The sequence below is a fragment of the Cricetulus griseus genome, chromosome 2 (assembly GCF_003668045.3).
Source record: "Cricetulus griseus strain 17A/GY chromosome 2, alternate assembly CriGri-PICRH-1.0, whole genome shotgun sequence".
In the NCBI taxonomy this organism is placed as follows: Eukaryota; Metazoa; Chordata; class Mammalia; order Rodentia; family Cricetidae; genus Cricetulus; species Cricetulus griseus.
In genome coordinates this window covers 386,821,757-386,846,247 of record NC_048595.1, presented here as the reverse complement: position 1 = coordinate 386,846,247, position 24,491 = coordinate 386,821,757, and the positions used below count along the sequence as shown (strand labels likewise).

General features: G+C 39.0%; 1 protein-coding gene across 1 annotated transcript; it reads right to left on the bottom strand.

Annotated features, from left to right (window-relative positions):
* Positions 1-13,986: 13,986 nt before the first annotated feature.
* Positions 13,987-21,844, bottom strand: LOC100753866 (putative Dol-P-Glc:Glc(2)Man(9)GlcNAc(2)-PP-Dol alpha-1,2-glucosyltransferase). Its single transcript, XM_027396310.2, has 3 exons — positions 21,558-21,844; positions 20,088-20,285; positions 13,987-18,133 (listed from the first exon to the last, which is right to left on the bottom strand). The coding sequence occupies exons 1-3, from the start codon at positions 21,726-21,728 to the stop codon at positions 17,078-17,080; spliced, it is 1,425 nt and encodes a 474-aa protein (XP_027252111.1). The 5' UTR covers positions 21,729-21,844; the 3' UTR covers positions 13,987-17,077.
* Between the last annotated feature and the right edge of the window lie 2,647 nt (positions 21,845-24,491).

The following is a 24,491-nucleotide window of genomic DNA, read 5'->3' as shown; positions in this document are numbered from 1 at the left end:
ACAAAAACACTTTAACAATCTTCTTCCCTCTACAATTTTCCATTCCACATAAGGCCCCACTCTTGGGGCATGTCTTTTCAGCTCAGGCAATCATGTCTAAAAATTCCCCCACAGACCCATAAGTGTGCTTTCCTAATCCCCTAGGCATTCCCCAGTCTAATCAAAGTTGATAGTCAAAATTAACTACTGTCCTTTATGTATTGCTGGTTTAGCTAGCAAATATCTCTTCTGAATATGTCCCCATATGATATTCCCAACCAGTACCTTTATATAAAATTCACAGTAAGCTGCAGGAGGTTACAGGTAAGAGATGATGCAGACAAACATTCACTCCATAGTGGTCAGCATAGGCCTCCTTGTCTTTGCATATTTGGAATCTTGAGAGCTATGACAGGTTTTATATTTGGTTAACCAACTGGGTCAGAAAACATTGTTCTGGGCTTGATAAAATAACCCAAGTGGTAAGTGAGGCAGTCATTAATTAGCATTAATCCCCTTCCAGCCTTTTCACTGGTCATAAAAGATTTCAGGAAAAAAAGGGGGGCTTGATGTTCTGTGAAATTCAAATAAAGAAATGCAACATCAGTTCAAGAATTAATAGCAGGAAAGAAATGACAGAACATCGAATATCATTAATAGAAATTTGGCTTGCTCTACCTACCACTCCACACTTCAGAAAACAATTCACAATCTTGTTGCTCCACAATTCAAAGAACTTTTCCACAGTCTGGAACAGTAATCCATAAATTACTACAACATTTTGTTACATCCAAATCATTGATTTATACTACTGGTACAAAATACTTATGGTATTTCTTTTGAAAATACATTAACCTAAGTATTTTTGTGAGGTTGGTAACTGTTGCCTTTATAAAGAATGAGAACACAAAACTCATACAAGCCTAATCCTCAGGATTCAATATACATTTTAAAATGTGTATGAGGATGCACCTATGTGGTTGCCTGCAGGAGCTAAAAGAGGTCATGAAGTTACAGATAGTTGTGAGCCAACTGCCATGAGCCCTGGCATCCACTCTTGAGTTTCTGGAAGGGCAGTAAGTGCTCTTAGCCAATGAGTCATCTCTCTAGCCCATACCTAAGATAGCTTTAAGGTCTTTTCTTCCCATGACCATCTTTCTCCCCACTCAGATTTATATTTGGTCCTTTTATCATACTGATGGCCAGAAGGTCCTGAACTAATTGTTTTCCAACTCCTGAATGAATGGGTTGGAGAGATGTCACAGCAGTTGAGAGCACTTGCTACTCTTGCAGAGGATCAGAGTTTGGCTGCCAGTATTTTGGGTGTCTCAAAATTGCCTGTAATTCCAGCTTCAGGGAGCTGACATCCCCATGGACATGCACATACACATGCACACACACACACACACACACACACACACACACACACACACACACACACACACACACACACGCACATGCTCATGCACACGTACACACATAGTTTAAATAAATAACTTTAAAGTTATTCCTGAATAGAACACTGCCAAAAAGTTGCCAAATCTATAAACCAACAGTTCTCATCCTGTGGGTTGCAAACTCTTTTTGGGTCAAATGACCCTTTTACAGTGTCACCTAAGACCATCAGAAAACACTAATATTATGATTTATAACAATAGCAAATTATAGTTATGAAGTATCAATAAAAACAATTTTATAGTTGGAGGGGGTAACCACAACATAAGGAACTGTACTAAAGGGTCTCAGCATTAGGGAGGTTCAGAACCACTACTATAAATGTATTTCAAGTTCATGACTTTTCCAGAGTTGTTGCTTGTAAAGTGCTGTTTTACACCACTGATTGCATTTTCCTGGGATAGGGCTATAGAAAAATTGGGGACAATCTTTTCTATGTGCCCCTAGCACCAGAACCCGCATATTCTCTGGCTATCATCCCCATGGTGAACTTCCCTGTATTGAACCTGCCCCAGCACTTAGAAGTTGGAAGAGCTTCTTAGTCTGTTTTTCCCTACTTCTTCATCTGTAGCTATATAGACACATGATGAAATTATGTCTTCTTTATATGATTGTCTCTCATAGTTCCTGTGAGAATTAGGTTAGTTAATAATGAAAACCATAGAGAAGGAGCTGGCATTCAGCAGACACGAATCATTCATCCTTACTGATGATAGTAAGCTTCCTGCTGTGGAACAATCCTTTTCTACACTATGAATATATATTACTCTCACTGGTTAATAAAAATCTGACAGGCCAGTGGGTTGGCAGGAAGTTAGGTGGGAAAGCCAAACTGAGATTGATGGGAAGAGGGAGGGTGGAATCAGAAGATACCAGCTACCTAGAAAGCAAGACATGCTAAAGGACAGGTAAAGCCATGAGCCACCTGACAATATATAGACTAATAGAAATGGGCTGATTCAAATGTAAGAGCTTGTTAGTAATGAGCCTAAGCTATCGGCTGAGCATTTACAATTAGTATAATTCTCTGTGTGGTAATTTGGAAGCAGCTCCCGGGACTGGGAGCAAGCAGTCAGGATGGAAAAACTTCCATCTACAGCTTCCTCTGCTCTGAATCCAGAATAATTAAAGGCAGAGAATGGGTAAACCTCAGCCCTTAACTTCCCATATTCAATGAGAACTACAGATATGAGTGCAGGTCCCCTGCTGGCCACATCTGCTACAGCAAGAGGCTCAACCTGTCAAAGAGAAGCAAAGACTGAGGCAGGAAAACCATACTGACTGAGATCCGGGTCAAGAATGAGGTGCTAGACAGGTACTAGGTGATTAAAACTGTATCATTAATATTCCAATATCTTCCTGCTTTGTTTGTGCTTAAGTTAGAGTTGCTTTTTTCCATTATTTAAAACCAGTAGATCTTTCTTGAAACATGGGAGAAAACTGGATGAAGCAAGTGGATAGACCACACGCTCACTCACAGATTTCAGCTTCTTGGGCTTCAGTGCTACACCAATTTATTCCATCAGACTTTTCCCAAGGATCTTCTGACATTGGAGAAGAAAGAATAGTGGCTGAGGTAAAGATTTGTCACTCGTATTGGTTTAATAAAATGCTGACTGGCCAGTAGCCGGGCAGGAAGTTTAGACAGAGCTACCAGACATGGAGAATTGTGGGAAGAGGAAAGCAGTCACCAGGCACATGCAGAGGAAGCAAGATGAGGATGCCTCACTGAGAAAAGGTACCAAGCCACGTGGCTAACATAGATAAGAATTATGGGTTAATTTAAGTTGTTAGAGCTAGTTAGTAATAAGCCTGAGCAATATGCCAAACAGTTTATAAATAATATAAGCCTCTGTGTGTTTATTTGGGACTGAATAGTTGTGGGACAGAAACTTCCATCTGCAAGTAGCATTGGATACACTAAAGAAAGGGAAGCAGGAAGGGAAGGAACCACAGGACAAGAAAGGGAAAGCATTTGTCTCTAGGAGAAACAAATGGCTCCTGTTTGTCACCCCATGCCTGACTTCAGAATTCTGAAATCATTTGTAAGGAGACTCAAAAAAAAATGTAGAAAACAAGTTAATCAATTCAACGAAAGTAGACTCACAGGGTGCCATATGCCACAAGAGTACAACTTGGTTTCATGTTCCCAGAAAAAGCTGCTAGTTCTGAATAGCAGAGAAACCACCCCAACTTAGGCACAGAGATGATTATTAGAAGATCAAAGGCAGAATTTTAAAAGCCTAACACCTTCCTGGCACTTCAGGACTATGTATAAATATATATGTGATATATATATATATATATATATATATATATATATATATATATATATATATATCCAACTCTTTGCTAAGAAAGTCAACGTATGAATCACTTAAAATGCCCCAAGAGAAAAGTGCTGGATTCAGGTAACAGTAGAAATCTATCCTTCTAAAGCAAAGATCAAGGCTGATGACTGAGGCTATTATTCTCTTATACTTGATGATTGAAATCTCATGGTTCAATGTTCTATATTGCTGTCTGCAACAAATGTCTAAACATGTTTGATTTTTCAGTCAATGTGATAAATTAATAATAATAATTCGATTCTATGATAGAGCCACATATAAACTCCAGGAATTATAAATGATTCAGTATACTCTTAATTATGGAGAATGGAATGTAACTATGATTATCTGGTTCAACTTGTACTGAAAAAAAAAAAATTAACATCTGTGACAATAGAAAGGTTAACAGAATGAGTTAAAATGACTATCAGACTGAAAACTAGAAAAGGTGTCCAAGACTGCCACCTGGAGGGAAATGTAGAATAATGCATCTTGGAAATCAAATTCCCAAACAATCATTGAAAGTTGCTTATCACTTTTACTTTTACTGAAGAATATTACAACAAGAAAATTTTACACATGAGCAGTAGAAGCAGAGAGAATGTAGTCTGTCAGTCATGTTGCAGCCTCTTTCTGCAAAACACTGGACTCACTTTTTTCCAAAGTGCTTCCCAAAGGAGATACTATCATGCAAAAGGGACTTCTCAGAGTCATCACTGTAGTCAACCAATGTTGCCTTTCCAGGCTGCTCCTTGGCTGTCTCTGGCTGGATGTCTGTAGTTTTCATACTTTCTTTCTTTCTTCTTCTTTTTCTCTATTTTTATTTGAATTAGAATCAAGATTGTTTTACATGTCAATCCCAGTTCCCTCTCCCTCCCCTCCTCCCCTGCCCCCCACTAACACCCTACCTATCCCATAGCATTTCTGCTCCCCAGGGAGGTTGAAGCCTTTCATAGGGGGTGTTCAGAGTCTGTCATATCCTTTGGGATAGGGCCTAGGCCCACCCCCATATGTCGGCCCAGAGAGTATCCCTCTCTGTGGAATGGGCTCCCAAAGTCTATTCCTGTGCTAGGGATAAGTACTAATCTACTACAAGAGGTCCCATAGATTTCTGAGGTCTCCTCACTGACACACATGTTCATGTGGTATGGATTAGTCCCATGCTGGTCTCCCAGCTATCAGTCTGGGGACCAAGAGCTCCCCCTTGTTCAGGTCAGCTGTTTCTGTGGGTTTCACCAGCCTGGTCTTGACCCCTTTGCTCATCACTCCTCAGCAACTGGATTCCAGTTTAGTTCAGTGTTTAGCTGTGGTTGTCTGCTTCTACTTTCACCAGCTGCTGGATGAAGGCTATAGGATGACATAAAAGTTAGGGCATCAATCTCATTATCAACCTCTCCTCTGTCGCTTAGATTGTTAGTTGGTGACATCTTTGTAGATTTCCAGACATTTCCTAAGTGCCTGATTTGTCATTAAACCTGTAATGGCTCCCTCTACTATGGTATCTCTTTTCTTGCTCTCCTCTATTCTTCCCCCGACTCAATCTTCCTGCTCTCTCATGTCCTCCTCACCCCTCTTCTTCACCCCTTGTTATCCTTGCTCCCTCACCCCTCTCCCCATGCTAGCAATTTGCTCAGGAGATCTTGTCCATTTCCCCTTCTCCGGGGGACCATGTATGTCTCTCTTAGGGTCCTCGTTTCCTTGTTTTTCTGGCCGTGTGGATTGTAGGCTGGTAATCCTTTGCTCTATGTCTAAAATTCATATATGAGTGAGTACATGCCATGTTTGTCTTTTTGTAACTGGGTTACCTTGCTCAGAATGGTTTCTTCTTGTTCCAACCATTTGTTTGTCTTTCTTCTTCTCTTAACAGTACTTCTAAAATTGCAATGCTTTTCATCTCCACACACACTTGTGCTTTTGTGTGAGCATGCAGTGTGCAGGAACATGTTTGCAAGGTCATAGATTTTCTCATATGGTATCAAAATATTTATGATTCTTGCTTTAATGGAGTGATTTTCTCTTTATTACAAAGAGGGACAGAGTCCTATGACCAAAGTAAAGATGTCTAAGTGGTGCTACTTAAAACTTACTGAGATCCCTGTCCACAATTTTGTCAGCTTCAAGGCCTGATTACATCTCAGATAACATGCTAGATTGTTTTCTGTTACTGCGATAAACACCATGATCAGAAGCAATTTAGGGAAGAAATATTTATTCCATCTTAAAATTGTCATCCATCATGAAGGGAAGTCAGGGCAGGAACTCAAGGCCAGAAACCTGGAGGCAAGAACTAAGGCAGAGGCCATGGAGGAGTGCTGCTTATTGGCTTGCTCCTTGTGGTTTGCTCAGCCTGCTTTCTTATACAACCCAGGATCACCTGTCCATGGTTGGCACTACTTAAAATGGGCTGAGCCCTCCCACATCAACCATCAATCAAGCAAATGAACTACAGGCCAATATACTGAATGCATTTTCTCCATCGAGTTCTCTCTTCCTAGATGACTCTACTTTGTATCCAGTTGAGAGGAAAACTAACTAACACAGATACCTCAAGACCCTGTAGATACAGAGGTGTAGGAGACAGCGTAAGCCATGCCTGCTAGAAGCTGGCTACAGGTGTGCCTGACCACGCCTTTCACGGCGTGGTCAAGGTGAGGTCAGGATGACTTGTAATAAGATTTTAAGGGGCTGCAAGGCACTTGGGAGCCCCTTCTCTCTGGCCTGCCTGCCCCGCAGCCCCTGGCACGCTCTGGCTTGCTTTTGGCTGGTGGTTTTCTAATAAAGGATATTTTTATCCCAAGCTCCTTTTAATTCTTAATACAGAGGCATCACCTAGATGCCTTCCAAGTCAGGCTGCTGTTAGTTCATATAGGTTTGATTTTCTTTCAAGACTGTTACAGACAGATAAGCTGTAAGCACAAATCTGACATCTTACTTGCTTCTCATAAACTGTTTCTCCTGAGAAGGCCTCTCTCCTCCAGGCTTCAAAATCTTTCTGGGAGGAGGAAGAAGGAATTGTCCCAAACAAATGGCTAAAAGTTCTAATTCGGAACATCGTTCTCTCAGCTATCTGTCCCATCTTTAAGAATATTAAGATGGGGGGGTCCTCTTTCCCTCTTGGCCTGTCAGCCATCTGTCCAAGAGGGGAATCAGAAGGGGCAACAGAAAACTTTGTATGTGGTCCAAGGGTGTGAACAAAGACAGCCATCCAGGAGACAGATTTCATTGAATTAGCTCAATTTTATTCCAAAGTATAAGGAAAGTATAGGATTGAGGAGCCTGGAGACAGACCCTAATTTGCATTAAGTGGCAGGCTCTTATCACAGGGCTTAGTATGTGGCAGTAGAGTCCTATAGCAGAGCCCTTAGCACAAGTCTTTGCAGCGATCTGTGCCAAGGGTCGAGCTAAAGATGAATGAGGCATCAGGTTAGATTCAGCTTTTATATAGGGTCTGTCCTCCAGGCCCAGGTACATTCTCCAGATAAGGGCAGGTTGAGAGCAGGAAGCTTTGCTGGGGAGGGAGGGAATTTCCATATTGCAGAGCTTACAGAAAGCTGCCAAGCTATGGCAGACAGCAACCTCTAACCAGCCAGCAATGTATTAAATGGCGGGTATGGGGGTGGGGCAGATCAATTTCAGTCACCTTGTTTTAACTGAGACCTGTCTATCCTTTCTCAAACACTAAACATTTTCTCTACATTGCACTTCTTATGCTGTCTCCCTGTGTGCTCTATGTTTCCTTTGCTTATTTCTGGGCAAAATCAGCTTCATGTGCTTGCAAGGATAAGACCAAGTCTTCAGATTTAGCAGGAGTTAATATTGTACCCCAGTTGAGAATTTTTCTAAAGCTACATTTTCCAAATTTTAATACCCCATTCCTTCCTTTTTCTCATCAATAAAATTGTGAACACAGTAGCACTTGGCTTGAGGGGGACTTACATTAATAAGTACCTAACACATGGTCTAACTAGTGCCTGGCACATGCTCCAGAAACGTTAGACTACTCGGTTTATAATACTTTTACTATGGAATTCCTGATTACAGTCCTTGAAGGCTGGACTGCATCCCACAGCATCTGGACACATCTCCATACATACATACCAGGAGCCAATTTTCTCTTGAAATATTCTTGATCTTGGGTTACATATTGCATCTAGTTCCATATCAACACACAAGCTCTCATCTTCCTCCTTTGTGGGAAATTTTGTCAGGCCCCAGTAAGAATAAGTTGCTATTTTCTGGAAAGACCACCTTTGTGTTGTTTGGCATTCCCTCACAGGATACTGGTAGGTGGTCATTGAACTTAAAACACTATGATACAGTACACAAAGGAACCATATTAGACTTCTACATTCAAAAACTGTACTGCTCCCATCTAAGCTATTTCCGGAAATTCTTTTAAGTTTCTCAGAAGTGACAACTATCTTCCTTATCTACAGTGAGACTGGGCACAATGTCAGTACAATTGAGACGGGTTCTCCAGCAGTTAACAGCAGGGGAAGCTTTTCCCATTCTTTGTCTTTCAGTTTAGTCATATAAAGAAGCCAATATTTGAAACCACCAAGTGTTAAACAAAAGCGAGCAGGAACTAAACAGGATTTGTACTTGTAAAACATCACTGGTGACCCTAATGCCTATCCTCAGTATCTGCACACCTCACTGGCTGTCCTCACTTGCATTTACCTGGCAATCTAACCCTGACTTCTGAGGGCCACTAATTGAAGAGAGAATTCACAAAAGAAGTAATATAAACAGCAAATGAACACTGGAAAGCTGTGGGCATTATTAGCCATCAGGAAAATGGAAATTAAAACTTCTTTGAGATCCCATCTCATTCCTGTCAGAACAACTATCATCAAATAAACAAATGACAACAAATGCTGGCAAGGATATGGAGAAAGAAAAACCTCTTTACTGTTAATGGAAGTGTAAACTGCTGCAGCCACTACTACTGAGTGTGGATGTTCCTCATAACACTAGAAATAAAACAACCACTTGTCCCAGCTTTGCCTGCTGAGCATACCCTGAAAGGACTGTATCATGGTCGGCCATGTTTTTATCGCTGTTGCATTTACAATAGCTGGGAAATGGGATCAGCCTAGCTGTTACCAACTGATGCATGGATAATGAAAATGCAATGGATATACACAATGGAATTCTGTTGGCTGTAGAGAGAAATAAAATTATGAAATTTGTTAGTAAACAGATGAAGTTAGAAAAAAAATTACACTGAGCAAAGGCCCAGACTCAGAAAGACAAGCATCACATGCTCTTTCATATGTGGATCCCAGACTCAAATCTTTAGGCTCTTCTGTTTAGACTAGAGAAGTACAGAAACAAGAAGAGGGTTATTGGGATGAAGCATGACATAAAGCAGTGAGGACAGCAGAGCATAATGATATGAGAACTGAGAGGGTGAATGCTGAGGTCAGAAAGTTTAAACAGTGAGGAGGGATGGCCTTTTGTATGCTGTTAGTATGTTTCTCTTATTGGTTGATAAATAAAACACTGATTGGCCAGTAGCCAGGCAGCAAGTATAGGCAGGGCTACCAGACAAGGAGAATTCTGGAGAGGACCCAGAGAGAAGCTGCCAGAGAGAATCCATGTAGTTACTGGGAAGATAGGATGCCGGGCATTCTCCGGTAAGCCAAGACCATGTGGAAACACTTACACTAATAGAAATGGGTTAATAATGATGAGAGAGCTAGCCGATAAGCCTGAGCCATCGACCAAACAGTTTACAAATCATATAAGCCTCTCTTTATTTGGGTGGGACTGATGGGTGGTGGGATTAGGCAGAACAGACACCTCCATCTACAAAACAGACGGAGCAGAGGGATGGGAAAGATGAGGCGGTAGGAAGAGAGGTTTAACCCAAACTAGGATTGTATGAAAAGTCATATGGAAAACTACTATTTTGTAAGCCAATTAAAAATATAAGCTAAAATCTCTAGATTTGGAAGGGAGATAGACAGCTTGCATATCTGGAAATGCTGTTCCTGAAAGCAAATGATTGTTAAACAAAACTGCAGTGCCAGGTGAGACACTTTCTCATTCATTGTTGCTCAGGGATGCTTCACATTCCTCACAAGAATACACTCTGGTTACTCTTCTTAATTACCCACCAAAACTAGTTGATAAGACCCAGTGCTTTTTAGTAGCTAAATGCTATATAAATAACTGCAGGGAGAATAAGCTGTCTACCATTACCTTACTTTCCAGGTCTGCCTACCATTACCTTAACTTCCATTTGCCACTGGTCACACAATTGGAGGGGCAGTCCTTGTCTTCAGCTATGTAACCACAGATCAGACTACTGATCACATTGTGCCAGCTCCAAATTCCTCCATGATCACACCAATCATCCTGATTCAACTTAATGGGTCTTAACAAAGATGTGGATCAGGGAATGTGCTTGTGGGGGTGACAGGTGGCAGGTGGATTACAGCAATCAAATGCAATGTATGAAATTGTCAGATTCAATAGGTCAATTAAAAAACACTTCACTGGGTGGACCGACATTTGTATACCATTTCCCAAGGGTACCTACAATCAGAAAGCTGAAATGGCTGATTTGCGCTGTGAGGAGATAGTTTTAAGACCACCAATATAGCTGTAAATAGATGGGAACTAGAAGAGGGAGTCAGAGAGGTCTATAAATCTGTAGTGTCTAAGTCTCTTGCTAACCCCTTAGTAGTATTTGAGAGTAAAATCCATACCAAGAAGACAGAGCAGTATCCATGTCTTCATAATGGCCAAAACCAAGGTTTGAGTCTTTCCAAGTTAGCAGTGTCGGTAAAATTAGACCTTTCTATGGACCCAGAAAGCCAAACCCAGAAACTTGGTAACCATCAAGTAACTTAATTGGCCACTGTAATTATGGAATTATAAGTAAACTATAGATATCCAATGTAGTGGTGGGCACTTTTATAGATATTTAAAATGTATTCATTCCTCGTTTCAAGACCGTAGTCTAAAGTTGGGTGGGAAAATAGCTTGAAGTAGAGTGGATGGAAAGAGCAGTTGGCACTCAGTTTGGACTAAGAGCATGTTGAGAGGGCACAATTTATTACAAAATACTAATCTACTTATGAATAAAATAGATATATTAAACAAATTATTTAAAAACTTTATTCTTATAAATAGATTTATTCAATGGTTTAAATGACATGAATTACAATTTGAGTCAAACACTGCAGTCTTTAATAAAATGGAAAACCTTAAAAACCACATTTAAAACATATATTCACATATTTTTAAGGATCAAACTCTTTCAAAAAGATTTAAAAAATCACAGATCATTTAAAACAACCTTTTCCAAAATAGGAGTCTTTTTGAGAAATTAAGTTTTAAGCAGCTACATCTGTATTTGATAACAAAGACCTCCCCTTCCTTGTAAATTAGCAGCACTGAAAACTTCAGCCTGCATTGTAGAGTTTGTGCTCACATAACAATCTAAAGCACTGATGGACACATGGGAAATGGAAGAGCCAGTTAGTGTGTGCCTCACTTGTCTGATCTAGAAAAGTAGATAGTCTAATTATAATTCCAGGGCATTTTGTTTTTTCTAAAATGCTACAAAAGTGAAGGTAAGTGTAGTGTCTTTTTCCCATTCCCCAAAACAACCACAAATATGAGCATGGGATTCTGCTCAAGCTGCCTATTCATAAACCTAAATATAACCAGCTACTCTGTCATATTGGGCAAATAATCTCTCTGTGTAGTTTCTCCATGTGTGTGTAGATTTAACACTAGAGAACTGAGATACAGTAAGTGAGTGAGAGGAGCATTGACAGCAGTAGCCAGTACAACTGAGTTTCCACAGCCAACACCACTACTGGAAACAATCCTAAAATCCAGGAGGTAAACAATTCCATGGCAGCGTATGTTAGGTTACATCTAGAAGACATAGTTATGAACAAACAATTTTTGTTTTTACATTTACCTTCACTTCATGTAACTTGGGAAACATTTTCAGTCACAGTATAATCAGCAGGCCCAAGGACATAGCTCAGCTGGTAGAGTACTTGCCTAGCAAGCTTAAAGTCCTATGTTTGATCCCCAGCACTGCATAAAGTAGGCCTGGTGTGGCATGCCTGTAATACCAGCAGACCAGAGGTAGAGGCAAAAGAATCAGGAGTTCAAGGTCATTCTTGGCTACATTGCAAGTTCCAGGCTAGCCTGAATTATGAGACCCTTCCTAAAATACAAACAACAATAATAAACAAAGGTGGATAATTATAAATCTTTGTGGTTCAAAACAATACAAAACTATAAAAAGTTTAATCTAGACTAATAAAAAAAAAGCTGAATTACAAGAACACTTCAAAATTGTCATCACCTGGTAAATACTTCATTAAAAATTATTACAGGCAGTAATTTCCTATTTATCACTACAGGGAAAACACTAACACATTTTTTCACTGACAAAGAAATATAAATGTATGTAAGATAAATACTGTAATACTGGTACACTGGAACATTGTATCACCTTTGGCTAGGTTGTATAATTCAAACTTGTTTCAAAAATAGGGTAACAAGAACTAAAGGTCCACTTTAATTCAGAAACAAAATCTATCAAAGGCAGAATACTTCAAGAAATACTTGAACTTATCTTACTAAGAACATAAAGATACCAGCTTCAATAAATACAGGTTTAAAACAGCAGGTTGTGAGACACCTGGCAAAGGTACTATGCCATATCGACCCTCTCAAGTCACTGAAGCTTTCCTGATGAAATGTATTAGTGAAGACGAAACTTATTTTGAGAGCTCGCTACCCCTGAAGAAACCAAGTAATTAAAAACAAAAGGTATTTTTCTTGTGAGCCAAAATCTATTTCTTGACCTTTGATTTACATTTAAAGCAATATAGAATATATAATGCTTTCGGATAACTCTAAGAAGTTACTAAGGGAGCTGTTTTTCCAAGTTAAACAGGGAGAATTTTTTTTTTTTTTTAACAATTTGTCTTGTAATGAAACCATTTAAGCACCTATCATTTATTGATGCTCCTCTAAAAAGCTTCTAACACTTTTACCAACATGTAAGTTGTATAGTAACGTACCCTAAGGGGTCTGACTAGTACACAGTAGAGACCCTGCTCCATGTTTTCTCTTAATGAACTTCGACAGCGAGGTAGAAGAGCAAAAGCTCACAGCTTTAAGCTCAATTACAAAAGAAATGGACTTAGGAGAGTCACCAGGGATGCTGGCGTTCAGCTTCTCTACCAGTCTAAAAGAAATCAGCACCTACATCATAGGAATGTGAGCGGGGTCAAGTGAAAAAGCATATAGATGGGTGGGTGGGTGATAGATCTCAGCCAGCAAAACATCAGCAGATGAAGATGACTACTCTAATTCTTTTCGTTCTTATTCATCTTGAACAGTGGTAAACACATGGTTCAAACAAATTGGACTGATCAAATTTCCAAATGCAAATTCAATGTAATATTTAATATTACATTTTTTAAAAAAAAATACCCTAACTACCTTTGGTGTCTAAGGAAGAAAGAAATTACCACTGATCAATATCTCATTTTAAAATAATGATATTATCAGATTGCCAAATTAGCACAAAACTTACATTAGAAATAAATTCCATACATCATGGAATTTAGTGCTGGATTCATGGGTATATTAAAAATATGCCATCAGTATCTAATCTATTATGCATTTCTCAATAACATATTGCCATAGAATTCAAATACATAAAAGCACCCAAATAAAATTCCTTCCTTCCTAGAGCTATAACAGCCAAACACCAGATGTTTCTAACTGGTTGAAATTTCATGATTAAAGTATCACAAATCATCAAAACTTCTATTATAATTATTGAGATGACTTCTCATTTAAATAGTATTAAAGTCATATCCTAGTGCAGGCAACATACACACAATTAAATGTGCAAATCTGCCCTGAACACTACCAAAAATAACACTCAGAAAACAGATGGAAGAGGGGTCAGGGTGGCTCTCATTAATAAAACATAACCCTTCCTAAGATTAGGTTGATAATACAGTACTTTTCTAGGATATTTGCTACCTTCTATGCTGAAAACTCCATTCAATACAATGTACATTTACCCAACATATAACATATGTGTTTCTGAGCTTCATGGATATGTAAAGGACATGAATCCTCATTGAAATGGGTGAGACACACATCAGCTACTAACTAGAGTTCAGACATAACATTCTCATTTGTGATTAGGAATAAACAACTGTCCTTCAGCAATTGGTCTTTTTATTCTGGAACCAAAACCAAGTACAATCTACAATCTGATTTTAATCTCCTCTAGGTAAAATATTATGTACACTTGTTTTAACCATTTAAAGACGTTTTAACTGCTTCAAAGATAACAGTGATCTATATTCTTTCTATCAGAATAGTTCTGAACTGGGCCTAACTTATATGTTCACTCTTCAGGAATGCTACATTAAAGCTATGGATCCCTTCTCTTCTCTCTAGACAATTATAATGAGCATAATGGCAAGTCAGGTAAGTTCACACTAGAAATACATTATATCCTAAGCTATTCACTAGAAATAAATTACATTAGTTTATAGTGGGTATAACAGTATAAACAGAGAACAATAATTCCTCTTGTGATATTATGCGCTAGAACATATTATGTAAAGAACACTATTTCCACATCATTTAGTGAGACACAGCCATAAAAGAAGCACCATGGAAAGCTTAAATGTGAGCAAAATACATAACATACAAACCCTTATTAATATATCTGAAAATGATAGTTTATGCCTATGGATTTTCCCATAAAGTAGAACTGGTTAAACTGATTACAGAGCCTATGATCCCCTCAAGGCGGAGTTGAAAGGGGTTGTGTGCTGTCGTACATAGGGGCTAGGAACCACACTAGGGTCTCCTGCAAGGGTGGCTCATGCTTTTAACCACTGAGCTCCTTTATAATCACTTATTCATCAACAAATTCAATTAAATCTAATAAAAATAAAAATACTTGAAATTCTTGACAAAGTTTAAAACTTTTTCAGAAATATAATTTATAATATTTGTAAAAGCAAGGCTTTTTCCAAGTGAAATGATTTCCCAGAGATGAGTCTGCTAATTTTGAACAAGCAAAGGTGACACCTGCTGTATGAACCTTATTTCTCTTACATACTCATTTAGTGACAAAGATTGAGAAATTCACCAGCAAATGACCATCTTCTTGTCAACTTCCCAGGAAAATTTAACCAAGCATCTACCTTATAAAGCATCAATATATATCCATTTTTAAATCATAGTGAAAAATAAATAGCACCTTTTAATTCATGGCATTTCGTTTTGAAATGCCAAGTCCTACTGTCAATACTTCATGGAAAGTGGTGCAGACTACCCCTTTCTCTCCCTGTAGACCTCTACAATGTCTCCTAATTCAGAAGTGACTCAACACTTACAACCAAAAGATGGATTCTAAAAGCAGTCTCCTTCCACGTGTGGGACAAAGTGCTTCCTCCCTCCCCTCAGTGTTCCTAGATGTAAAAGGCCTGGCCTAAAGGCAGCAGACAGTGTAGTTGCTTTACTCAACCACATGTGTTTGCAATTTCAGCTTCCTGGACTTAGTTCTCTATCATAATGAACCATCGTGAAAGCAGAAATGGAGTGTACGTTCTGATCCAATTACAATGCAGTGTTACAGCTGAGTCACTTACCTTCTAGTGTCAAGCAAAGCAATGGTCTATCCTGACCAACCACTCAAGACTACATGTATAACTTTATGCAAATAGTTTTTAAACTTGTATACAAATTTACTACATTCTTAAAACTCAAAGAAAACATAATCCAACAACAAAAGCAAAGTTTTTGGTCCGTGTGTGTGTGTGTGTGTGTGTGTGTGTGTGTGTGTGTGTGTGTGTGTGTGTGTGTGTGTGTGTGTGTGTGTGTAGATGTGTAAAACTCAGAAAGAAAAATGGGCTAAAAAGTAATCTCTATTCACAGTTCTGTGTTTACAGTCAGATCACACAACTAATCAACAGTGTGTGTCTGTAATGGAGTGACAGTTGAAAGAATAAACCTTCATGAATAAAATGAATTTGTTAATTCATTTTATTAAAAAGAATAAACAGTAAGCACAGAACCAAAAGACAAAAAACAAACAAACAAACAACAAACAAAAAAATCCCAGAGTCATACTCAGTAGTGTTCCCTAATTATTAAATAAAGCTAAACCAATAACTTCTCACCTCTAAGTTCTTCTGGTTTAATTGGAAAAGAGGGACAAATGTAAATTATATGTATTCTGACGTTTTGTTTGTTTGTTTGTTTGTTTTTGGTCACTTAGTTAAAGACAAACTTTTACTTAAAAGCTCTCAGCAAGGACATCTCCTAAAAAGTTATTACATCCCCCCCTACTCCCTCACAAAATGATGTTTACCTGGAACCGTGAATGGGACCTTACTTGGGAAAGTTTTACAGATATAACCAAGAGTCCCAGATAAAGTTACCCTGAATCAGAGGATCCCTAAATCCAAAGGCATTGTCTGTACAAGAAGACAGTGGAGACAACCCTACACAGACACAGACAGACTGGAGGGACCTGTCCAAATACCAGGCTACCAAACTATTAAGTTGTTGGAGTGAGCTGGGCTGGGACAGTAGACTTCCGTCTCCTGAAGGAATGAACTCTGGTAACACTGTGAGTCTAGGTGCTGCTGCCTCTAAGTATGTGAGGGAAAGGTTTAAGCCACAAGGTTTGTGGTCATTTTTGTACAAGAGCCCTAGGTAACTAATAGAACAATGTATTTCGGAAAAATCATTTGTAAAAGGTGTTATAATTAACACAGTTTATCTTTGGTCTGTATAAACATCAAATTAGGAATTAGTTCAAATGGCTTTATCACTTCTGCATTTTAAATTTAAAAATGTGATTCCTAGATAAACATTTCAAAGACTCTAGTTCATGATTTGCTTTGTCTATAAATCCATTCTAATTTAAGACCAGAGTTATATTTATTGCAATAGTTATCCACTTGGAAATACTGCTGGGTCACTAGTTTTCAAATTCTTTGACATTCTGTAAAATCACCAAATTGGTTCTAGTGCTTCGGAGCTTACCCAGTCCCCTCAACATGTACACACACAGGAAAGTCCCCAAACCTCGGAGACACAGGCAGTACCAGTGCTTCTCCAGACAACTGTAAGCAATTTTATGACTATTATTCAGGGTTTCAGGCTAGTCTCAAACTTAATGCTTTTCATACAACTTCCCTGAATTTACCTAAAAAGAATTCCACTTCTACTTACCCCATTATTTGTTGTAGAAATAGAACTTTTTAAAATTCAAAATATTCCTGCCATTACCACATAAACCTTTGAACATCCTGATTATCTGGCCATTGAAAAGTCTTGTTCAGGAAGATATAAAAAGTTAGAAAATTAACAACTGTATAGCAACCCAGTTCACAAACAAGTCTAGATATAGGTGGCAGAGGTATGTTGAGCCTATAAATAATGTAGGGTAAAATGAAGTAACGGAATTCTAGTAGTTTCTGAGGAACTGTAGAAGTGACCAAGCATACAAGAAACATTAAATTCCAGAAAATTGACTTTGATTTCAGAGAGTCAGCTATGGTCCAACCAGCAAACATGTAGGCTGGAACTAATAAATATTTCACAACTTCATGTCTCTGAAATACTCTTTTCCACACGTAAAATGTGTAATGTCTATTGTCTGCCAGTAAATACTTATGGACGTAAGTGAATTTCCAAACCAAAAATACTGAGACTAACATAATCACAGAGAACTGAACTCTACGTTTCCAAATTAAACTAAAAAAAGTCTTGACTTTTGTAGGAGAAAGTAGGTGAGGGAAGGAGAAAAAAACAGTAAACGAGAAAAAGTAGAATAACTGGGGAAAATGAAAACAGGCTTCATGACTACTCCGATCACCAATAACAATCCCACCATTGACTATCACAAAAACAAAAAATGCAACCAGCAGAAGGATGTAGGGCCAGGTCAACAGGAAAAGCATACTCAGGTTCTTGAATGACATGGAATACACCAGGAGAAACTGAAGAACTCTTCTGAGTTCTGAAAATGGTCCCTTAATGGAGGGAAGCCTCTCTTCCTTCTTCTTTTGCAGCTCAGTTTTCCAGGCTTCACTGAACTTCTGTGCAATGATGTGTCCCGCACAGAAGGCAGCCCAGATGATATTGGTCTGACGAAACATGAAGCCACAAAACCCAAGCAAGGCTGAAGTCCTATGATTGCCATAAAGACACATCAAGTAAGCAAAAAGAGTGAAGAACACAGACCCAGGTTCTGTATAATAAAGGAAGTTAAAGAAATAGAGGGTCGGAAATAGTGCCAGGGTTAATGTTGACAAGATTCTCTGGATACTTGAAGAAGCCTTGAAAGAAAAAGAAAAAATTACTCTTAGGCAAAATAAATATGCCATTTCTGCTGAATCAATGAAGAGATAAATTTAAAAACTCACCTAAGTTTAACTCAAATGAATCATATTTCTAGCTTTGCAACACCATATATAAGAATACTTCTGGTAATTTTAAGTTACATTAATCAGCTTGGAAAACATTAAAATACTAATGAGGAGCAAAAAGGGGATGACATGGGGGTGGGGTGGGAACTTGGGAGGATAGGAAGGAGAGGGAACTGGGAATGATATGTAAATTAAGATTGTTTCTAATTAAATTAAAAAACTATATTTAAAAACAAACTCTTAAGAGCTTAAAATCTTTTGAATCACTGAACAAATCACTTAGGGGGTCACTGGATGTAAGACCCTGGGCTAAGGTGCATGGGGATACAGAGAGATGAACAGAACACAATAAAGATGCACACAGCTATGATACCTTGAACTTAGGTCTTAGCCAATCTCACCTAACACTTAAAGGATAGCCCTTCAAATTTTTACACTAGAGATGACTGAAATGTGCAAATAGTGTTAATTACCCTGCCCAATGATCTTACTTTTTTGTATAATGAAATCATAAGGATTTTTTTCCATAAAAAAAGAGAAAAAAAATTTAGGGCTACTCTAAACTCAAATGTCTTCTTTTAGCTTTTTTGACAATTTCAGAACATGATTGTTCTGAATCTCTTTGAACTGTATCCTCACTTAACTCTATCACACAAAGTCAGACCATGCCAATCCTTTGATTAAAGTCCTCCTCAGGTATGGTGACACACAACTTTAATCTCAGAACTTGCAAAGCAGAGGCAGGTGGAGTTCTGTGAGTTCTAAGACACCCAGACCTGCACTGAGAGTTTGAGGCCAGCCAGGGCTACACAGTGAGACCCTGTCTCAATAAATAAATAGACAAAGTTATATAATAGCCTGTAAATTTGGCACATATATGATACATCTTGTTGCCTCCGAAAATTTTGTGTATTGTAAACAGTTTTATATAAAATACTAAATAGTGGAAATTGTAATTTACAATCATATAATTAAAACTATTAAAGGAGAAAATTGTAAAAATCAAAGTACTCTGTCACAGGTAAATACATTTATGGCTTCACCCCTGCTTCCCATCACTGAAATTCATAGCCATATATTTTTAAGCAGTAATCCCCTTTGCTGATACTGCTTTGGTCAAGATTACCCTCATATCTCTCGTTATTCATTCATTAAGCTTCAACACAGGTGTAATTTATGAAGCCTTCAAAAAACCCACTCTTTCCTCCTTCATTCCATCAGGCTGCAACAGTATTTCTCTGTTCCTATCATTTATCCTTACCCTTTTTTCATAATTTATACTGATGAAAAGACCCTACTAAACATTGCTGTCATAGTTAACATTTATTAAAACCTTATACTAGGTACTAGCCTAAATATAAATGGAAGTATAAACTTCCACTTATTAATAAGCTCCTTTACTCTTAATACACGAATTCAATGAGGCAAAATATACTATTACTACTGATATTTCATTTATATTATTTCAAATAGATAAAGACATAAAACCACGAAAGGGTAATTTGCTCATGTTAATATAAATAGTGGCCAGGACTGAATTTAAACCCAGGCAATCTACCTCCAAGACTTGCATTATTAAATCACATCAAACTCCCTCAGCTAAATTTCATTTCCACTAAAGAGATCTAATTTTCTAAAACAAACCCATACAATTACTAAACTGGTTTAGTTCAGATTTTCAAATAAAGTTATTCCCGTACTGAAATATAAATCCCTTATACATATAAGTAGAGAACTTGCATTTAGCTTTATAAACCATACACAAAAACTAACTGTTGGACATTTTCCTCCATATCTTATAAAACCAATTCGTAATTGTGGACTTGACTGCACAGAAACTTGCAATAACTTTATTTGTACATACCTTGTTTCTGGGCTGTATCTTTCTGAAAAGCAAATACAGCAAATAGAAGTTGCCAACACTGAAGAGAAGATTGACAAATCTGAGCATTCCAATGGAACAGACAATATGTTCAGACCATCCAAGGATCCAGTTGGCAGGTTTGACAACTCCTACTGACACCAGGTACAGGCCAGGTAATGTAGTAATCATAGGATCCCACTTCAAAAGAAAAGACCAACAGTGACGTAGAAGCAATAATGACTCCATTGATACAAATGTGTCAAAAACCAGTTTTTATTTGTTCCAATAATGAGGAATTTGGAGAGAATATTCTATGACATAATTAAATAAATCCTGGCAGACTAGATGTCTTTTTAATTTTTATTTTTAAGATTTAGTGTGTGTGCCCACATCTGAGTATATGTATGTGCAACACTCGCATGCAGGTGCCTGTGGAAGACAGAGGAGAGCACTGAATCCTCTGAAACTGGAGTTTCAGATGGTTTGTGAGCAGGGCAATGTGGTGAAGGCAAGTCTGGTCTTCAGCGAGGACTGCAAGAGCTCTCAACCACTGGGCCACTGCTCCAAAATGGTTTTAAGAAATCATTTTGTTTGCAGTTACTAAGGTATCAACAACCAACAGACCATAAGTGGTAATTTGTTTCTATTTTCCAAGGCTTCTGTTTAGAAAACATGAACCTTGTGACCAAATTGCACAGGCCCCGAGTTGGACTCTGGTGGATCTTAAGGTACTGAAGTATTTCAGAAGACCACAGTACAGGATTTCTAATCACAAAACCTGTCAATTTGGGACTTGATCTTAGCTGTTTTACATCTTGCAGAACTATTGTATTAGAGACTGTAATTACTATTATTTTACAGGTTAGTGATCCTTAAAATGGCAAAAGTTATGAGTAACAGCACCAAGAAATCAGGTTTTTCTTCAACAGACTTTATATTTTGAAGCAGTAACCCATACTGTGTTCATAAGAGAAGGGATGGTATGTTTATCTTTGTATTATGCTATTTATGTAATCAAACACATATTTTTTTAAATGACTAGTTGCCAATATATCCACACAACAGCAAGTTTCTAAGAACATCCACGGATGAAGTTAGAATGAAACTATCACTTTTTGGGGGCCTAAGAGCCTCCATTCCGCGTCCAAAATACTGAGTGGAATACCTCATAGTTAAGATTTGGGTGTTTTTTGTTGTTGCTGCTGTTGTTCTTTACTGCTTTTTCAAGGGACACCTGCAAGCCTCTAGTCCTGGGACTTAGGAAGGCAAATCCAAGAGGAAGTGTAATTTGGTGTCCTTATTTCTCGCCATCACCTAACAAATATGTCAGAGATCTGCAGGGTAGGTAACGTCAGCCACTGCCCAGTTCCTTTCAAGTTCTGAGTCTGGGAGGGCAGACAGGGAAAGAAAGGTAAGGACACACACAGGTTGGGAGGTGTCCGTCCCGGGGCAGGGCCAGCAGGGACCAACCTGCGACAGGGAGAAGCGGCCCTCACAGTAGCGCTGCGCCTGCGGCAGGTGGAAGATCTCGTCCATGTAGGGCTCGCGCAGGGCACGGCTGAAGGCGGAGAAGAGCAGGCAGGACACCAGGAAGGTGCAGCTCAAGGCGGCCGAGAAGTAGTAGCCCTCCAGCTGTGCCATGTCGCACAGCCGTGTCCCGGGCTCAGCCCCGGGCAGGATCGCGCTCAAAATCAAGCGCGCAAGGGCGGCCAGACGAGGTACGGCAGGGCCGGCACGCAGGGGATGCTGGGAGAGCGTTGGCCTTCCGGAAGCATAAGGTGGCCGCTATTTCCGGAATGGAGCATTTAGGCAAGGCAGCGGACGGTTGTCCTGTCAATCACTCTCTCGGAGCTCTCAGAGTGGCCAGAGCCTGAGCCGGGCGGGTCTAGGCTCGGCGCGGGAACGCTGCCTGGAAGCTCTGGAAAGACGGGCTTCTTGCGCCCTCTGTTGCTCTGCAGAAGGCGACGAGCGTTCCCCGCTTTCCAAGCTCCCAGTCTGCGTTTGTTTCCATTTATTGCTGTTCCCCATTGCCAGTGAGGTGAATTGCTAGAAACCTTCATTACAACCCGTGTCATCCTGTCGTCTCTGGCGGGCTTGAAGATTGACGCTTTCCGATTGATACATAATTTAATTCCAATTATTTCTAATAGTAGAGGGGTGGATAGTAGTGCGCCCAGTTTTTAGGAACTTTCCATAAATTGACTGAATTAGCTGTGACTCAAAGGAAGAACTAAATTGACGATTCCAAGGTTTACAATTTAAGACAAATCTCAGCGGCTTTGTGACCCGTGGCTGTCAAAAGCGACGTGAGATTAGTAGAAGTCTTTTCCTACAAAACACCACCAAACACACTCAAAACATACTTTATCTTCAGCTTTTTTCAAGAATCTTTCTTCTCAATCTTCAGTCTCAACTCCAACCTACAACTTTACTCATGTTTATACCATTTTGAGACGATACACATAAGTACTCTATAGATCCACATTAAGTATCTTTCTCTTTGTGTGTCGTGTGTGTCTCTGTGTGCGTGTGTGTGTGTATTTCCTTATCTCTAATGACCTTTTCTTTATGTGCTGAATACCCCTAGATGATAGGTAACATTGTTTGTGTTTTGAGACAGTTTCTCTATGTAGTCCTGGCTGTCCTGGAACTCTTTCTGTAGACCCAGTTGGCCTCCAACTCAGAGATCTGCCAGTCTGTGCCTGGATCAGCTGATAAGTAACATGTTTTGATAAACTCTAAACATTTTCCTAAATTCTACCCCTAAATCAAGACATCCCATTAAAATAGTGACTATTGGCATTTTAATGAGGTATATTATATTCCCTTAGACCTATTTTTAGAAACTGAATCATTTATTTATAGATGTTGAATTTTCTTTTCTTCTTCTTCTTCTTTTTTTTTTTTTTTTTTTTTTTTTGAGACAGGGTTTCTCTGTGCCTTTGGAGGCTATCCTGGAACTCGCTCTGGAGACCAGGCTGGTCTCGAACTCACAGAGATCCACCTGACTCTGCCTCCCAAGTGGTGGGATTAAAGGCGTGTGCCACCAATGCCCGGCTAGATGTTGATTTTTTAAAAAGAACAGTCATCAATAAGGTGATGAATTCCATCACTGAGTGTCAAACTATTTGAGGCTTGTTACTTAAATTATGGCATTTGGTATTGTGGGAAAATGAGTAATTTTTGTTGAGTTCTAAAGATAGATACTGTTAGCAAAGAAGTAAACCTTTGGCTGAAACAGTTGAGTTTTTTTACATTTATCACTGCCATATGAATTTATGTATCTTTATTAAGATAGTCTTAGTTTAGTGAACAAAACATGTGCTTGTGAGTGATACAGTTATTTCTGAATAAGGGTTCCCCCAAATACTAGTAAGTAAAAAATATATGTAAGTGCCCCCTTACACTGAAGTATTGTCAAATGCTTCAGGATAGACATCCTGCCCTACTATCCTTTTTTACTTATTGCTGAATCAAACTTTGGCTACTTGATAATAACACTGCTGTTCAACTTAGTGAAGTGACAGCTGGTTCCAGCCACAGCAAGGACTACAACCTGAGCCAATATCCTGCACAGTAGCCTCTGAAATGCAATTTCAGACTTAAAATGTATCTTTGGTTGATGTGTAATCACTGGGAAAATAAGCCAACAGAAAGTTTTAAATAAAAGGAACCATGCACAAAATTTCCATTAAAAATGTTGTAGGGCTCCCACCAGAGAAGACCACTCAGACTTGGTCTATTGAAAGTCTTTGTTCCAGCCAGCTGGTTGCTATGCCTAGGTATTCAGAACGTAAATGCTGTCCTGAACCTTTCTTAACCCATATTTAAGTAAGAAAACCACATCCTGACTGGAAAGTTTGAAAGAAAAGCCTGTCCTCCCTGCCCATAGGCTCATAGGGAGTAGCACTATTAAAAGCTGTGGTGGCCTTGTTGAAGTAGGTGTGACTTTGTTGAAGGAAGTGTGTCACTGGGGACAGGCTTTGAGGTCTCAGATGCTCAAGCCAGGCTCAGTGTGGCTTTTTCTTCCTGCTGCCTGTCCATCTATATGTAGGCAACTCCTTCTCCAACACCCTCTCCGCCTATGTGTACTGCCATGCTCCCACCATGACAATAATGGACTAAACCTCTGAAGCTGTAAGCCATCCTTAATTAAATGTTTTCCTTTATCAGAGTTGCCGTGACCACAGCAATAAAACCCTAACTAAGACAGAAGTCCTCAAGGTTCCCTTCTTGCAGCTTCAATCTAAGAAGATAGTCACAGAAGCCAAAATGTGCCATTAGTAAAAACAGTAAGGTCAGGATGGCCATTGCAAAGAGTTAATATCCTTGAGTTGTTTTTCTTCACAGAATTGTTTTTCTTAGGTTCCCCCTTCCAGGTACTAGCACTCAGTAAGACAAAAG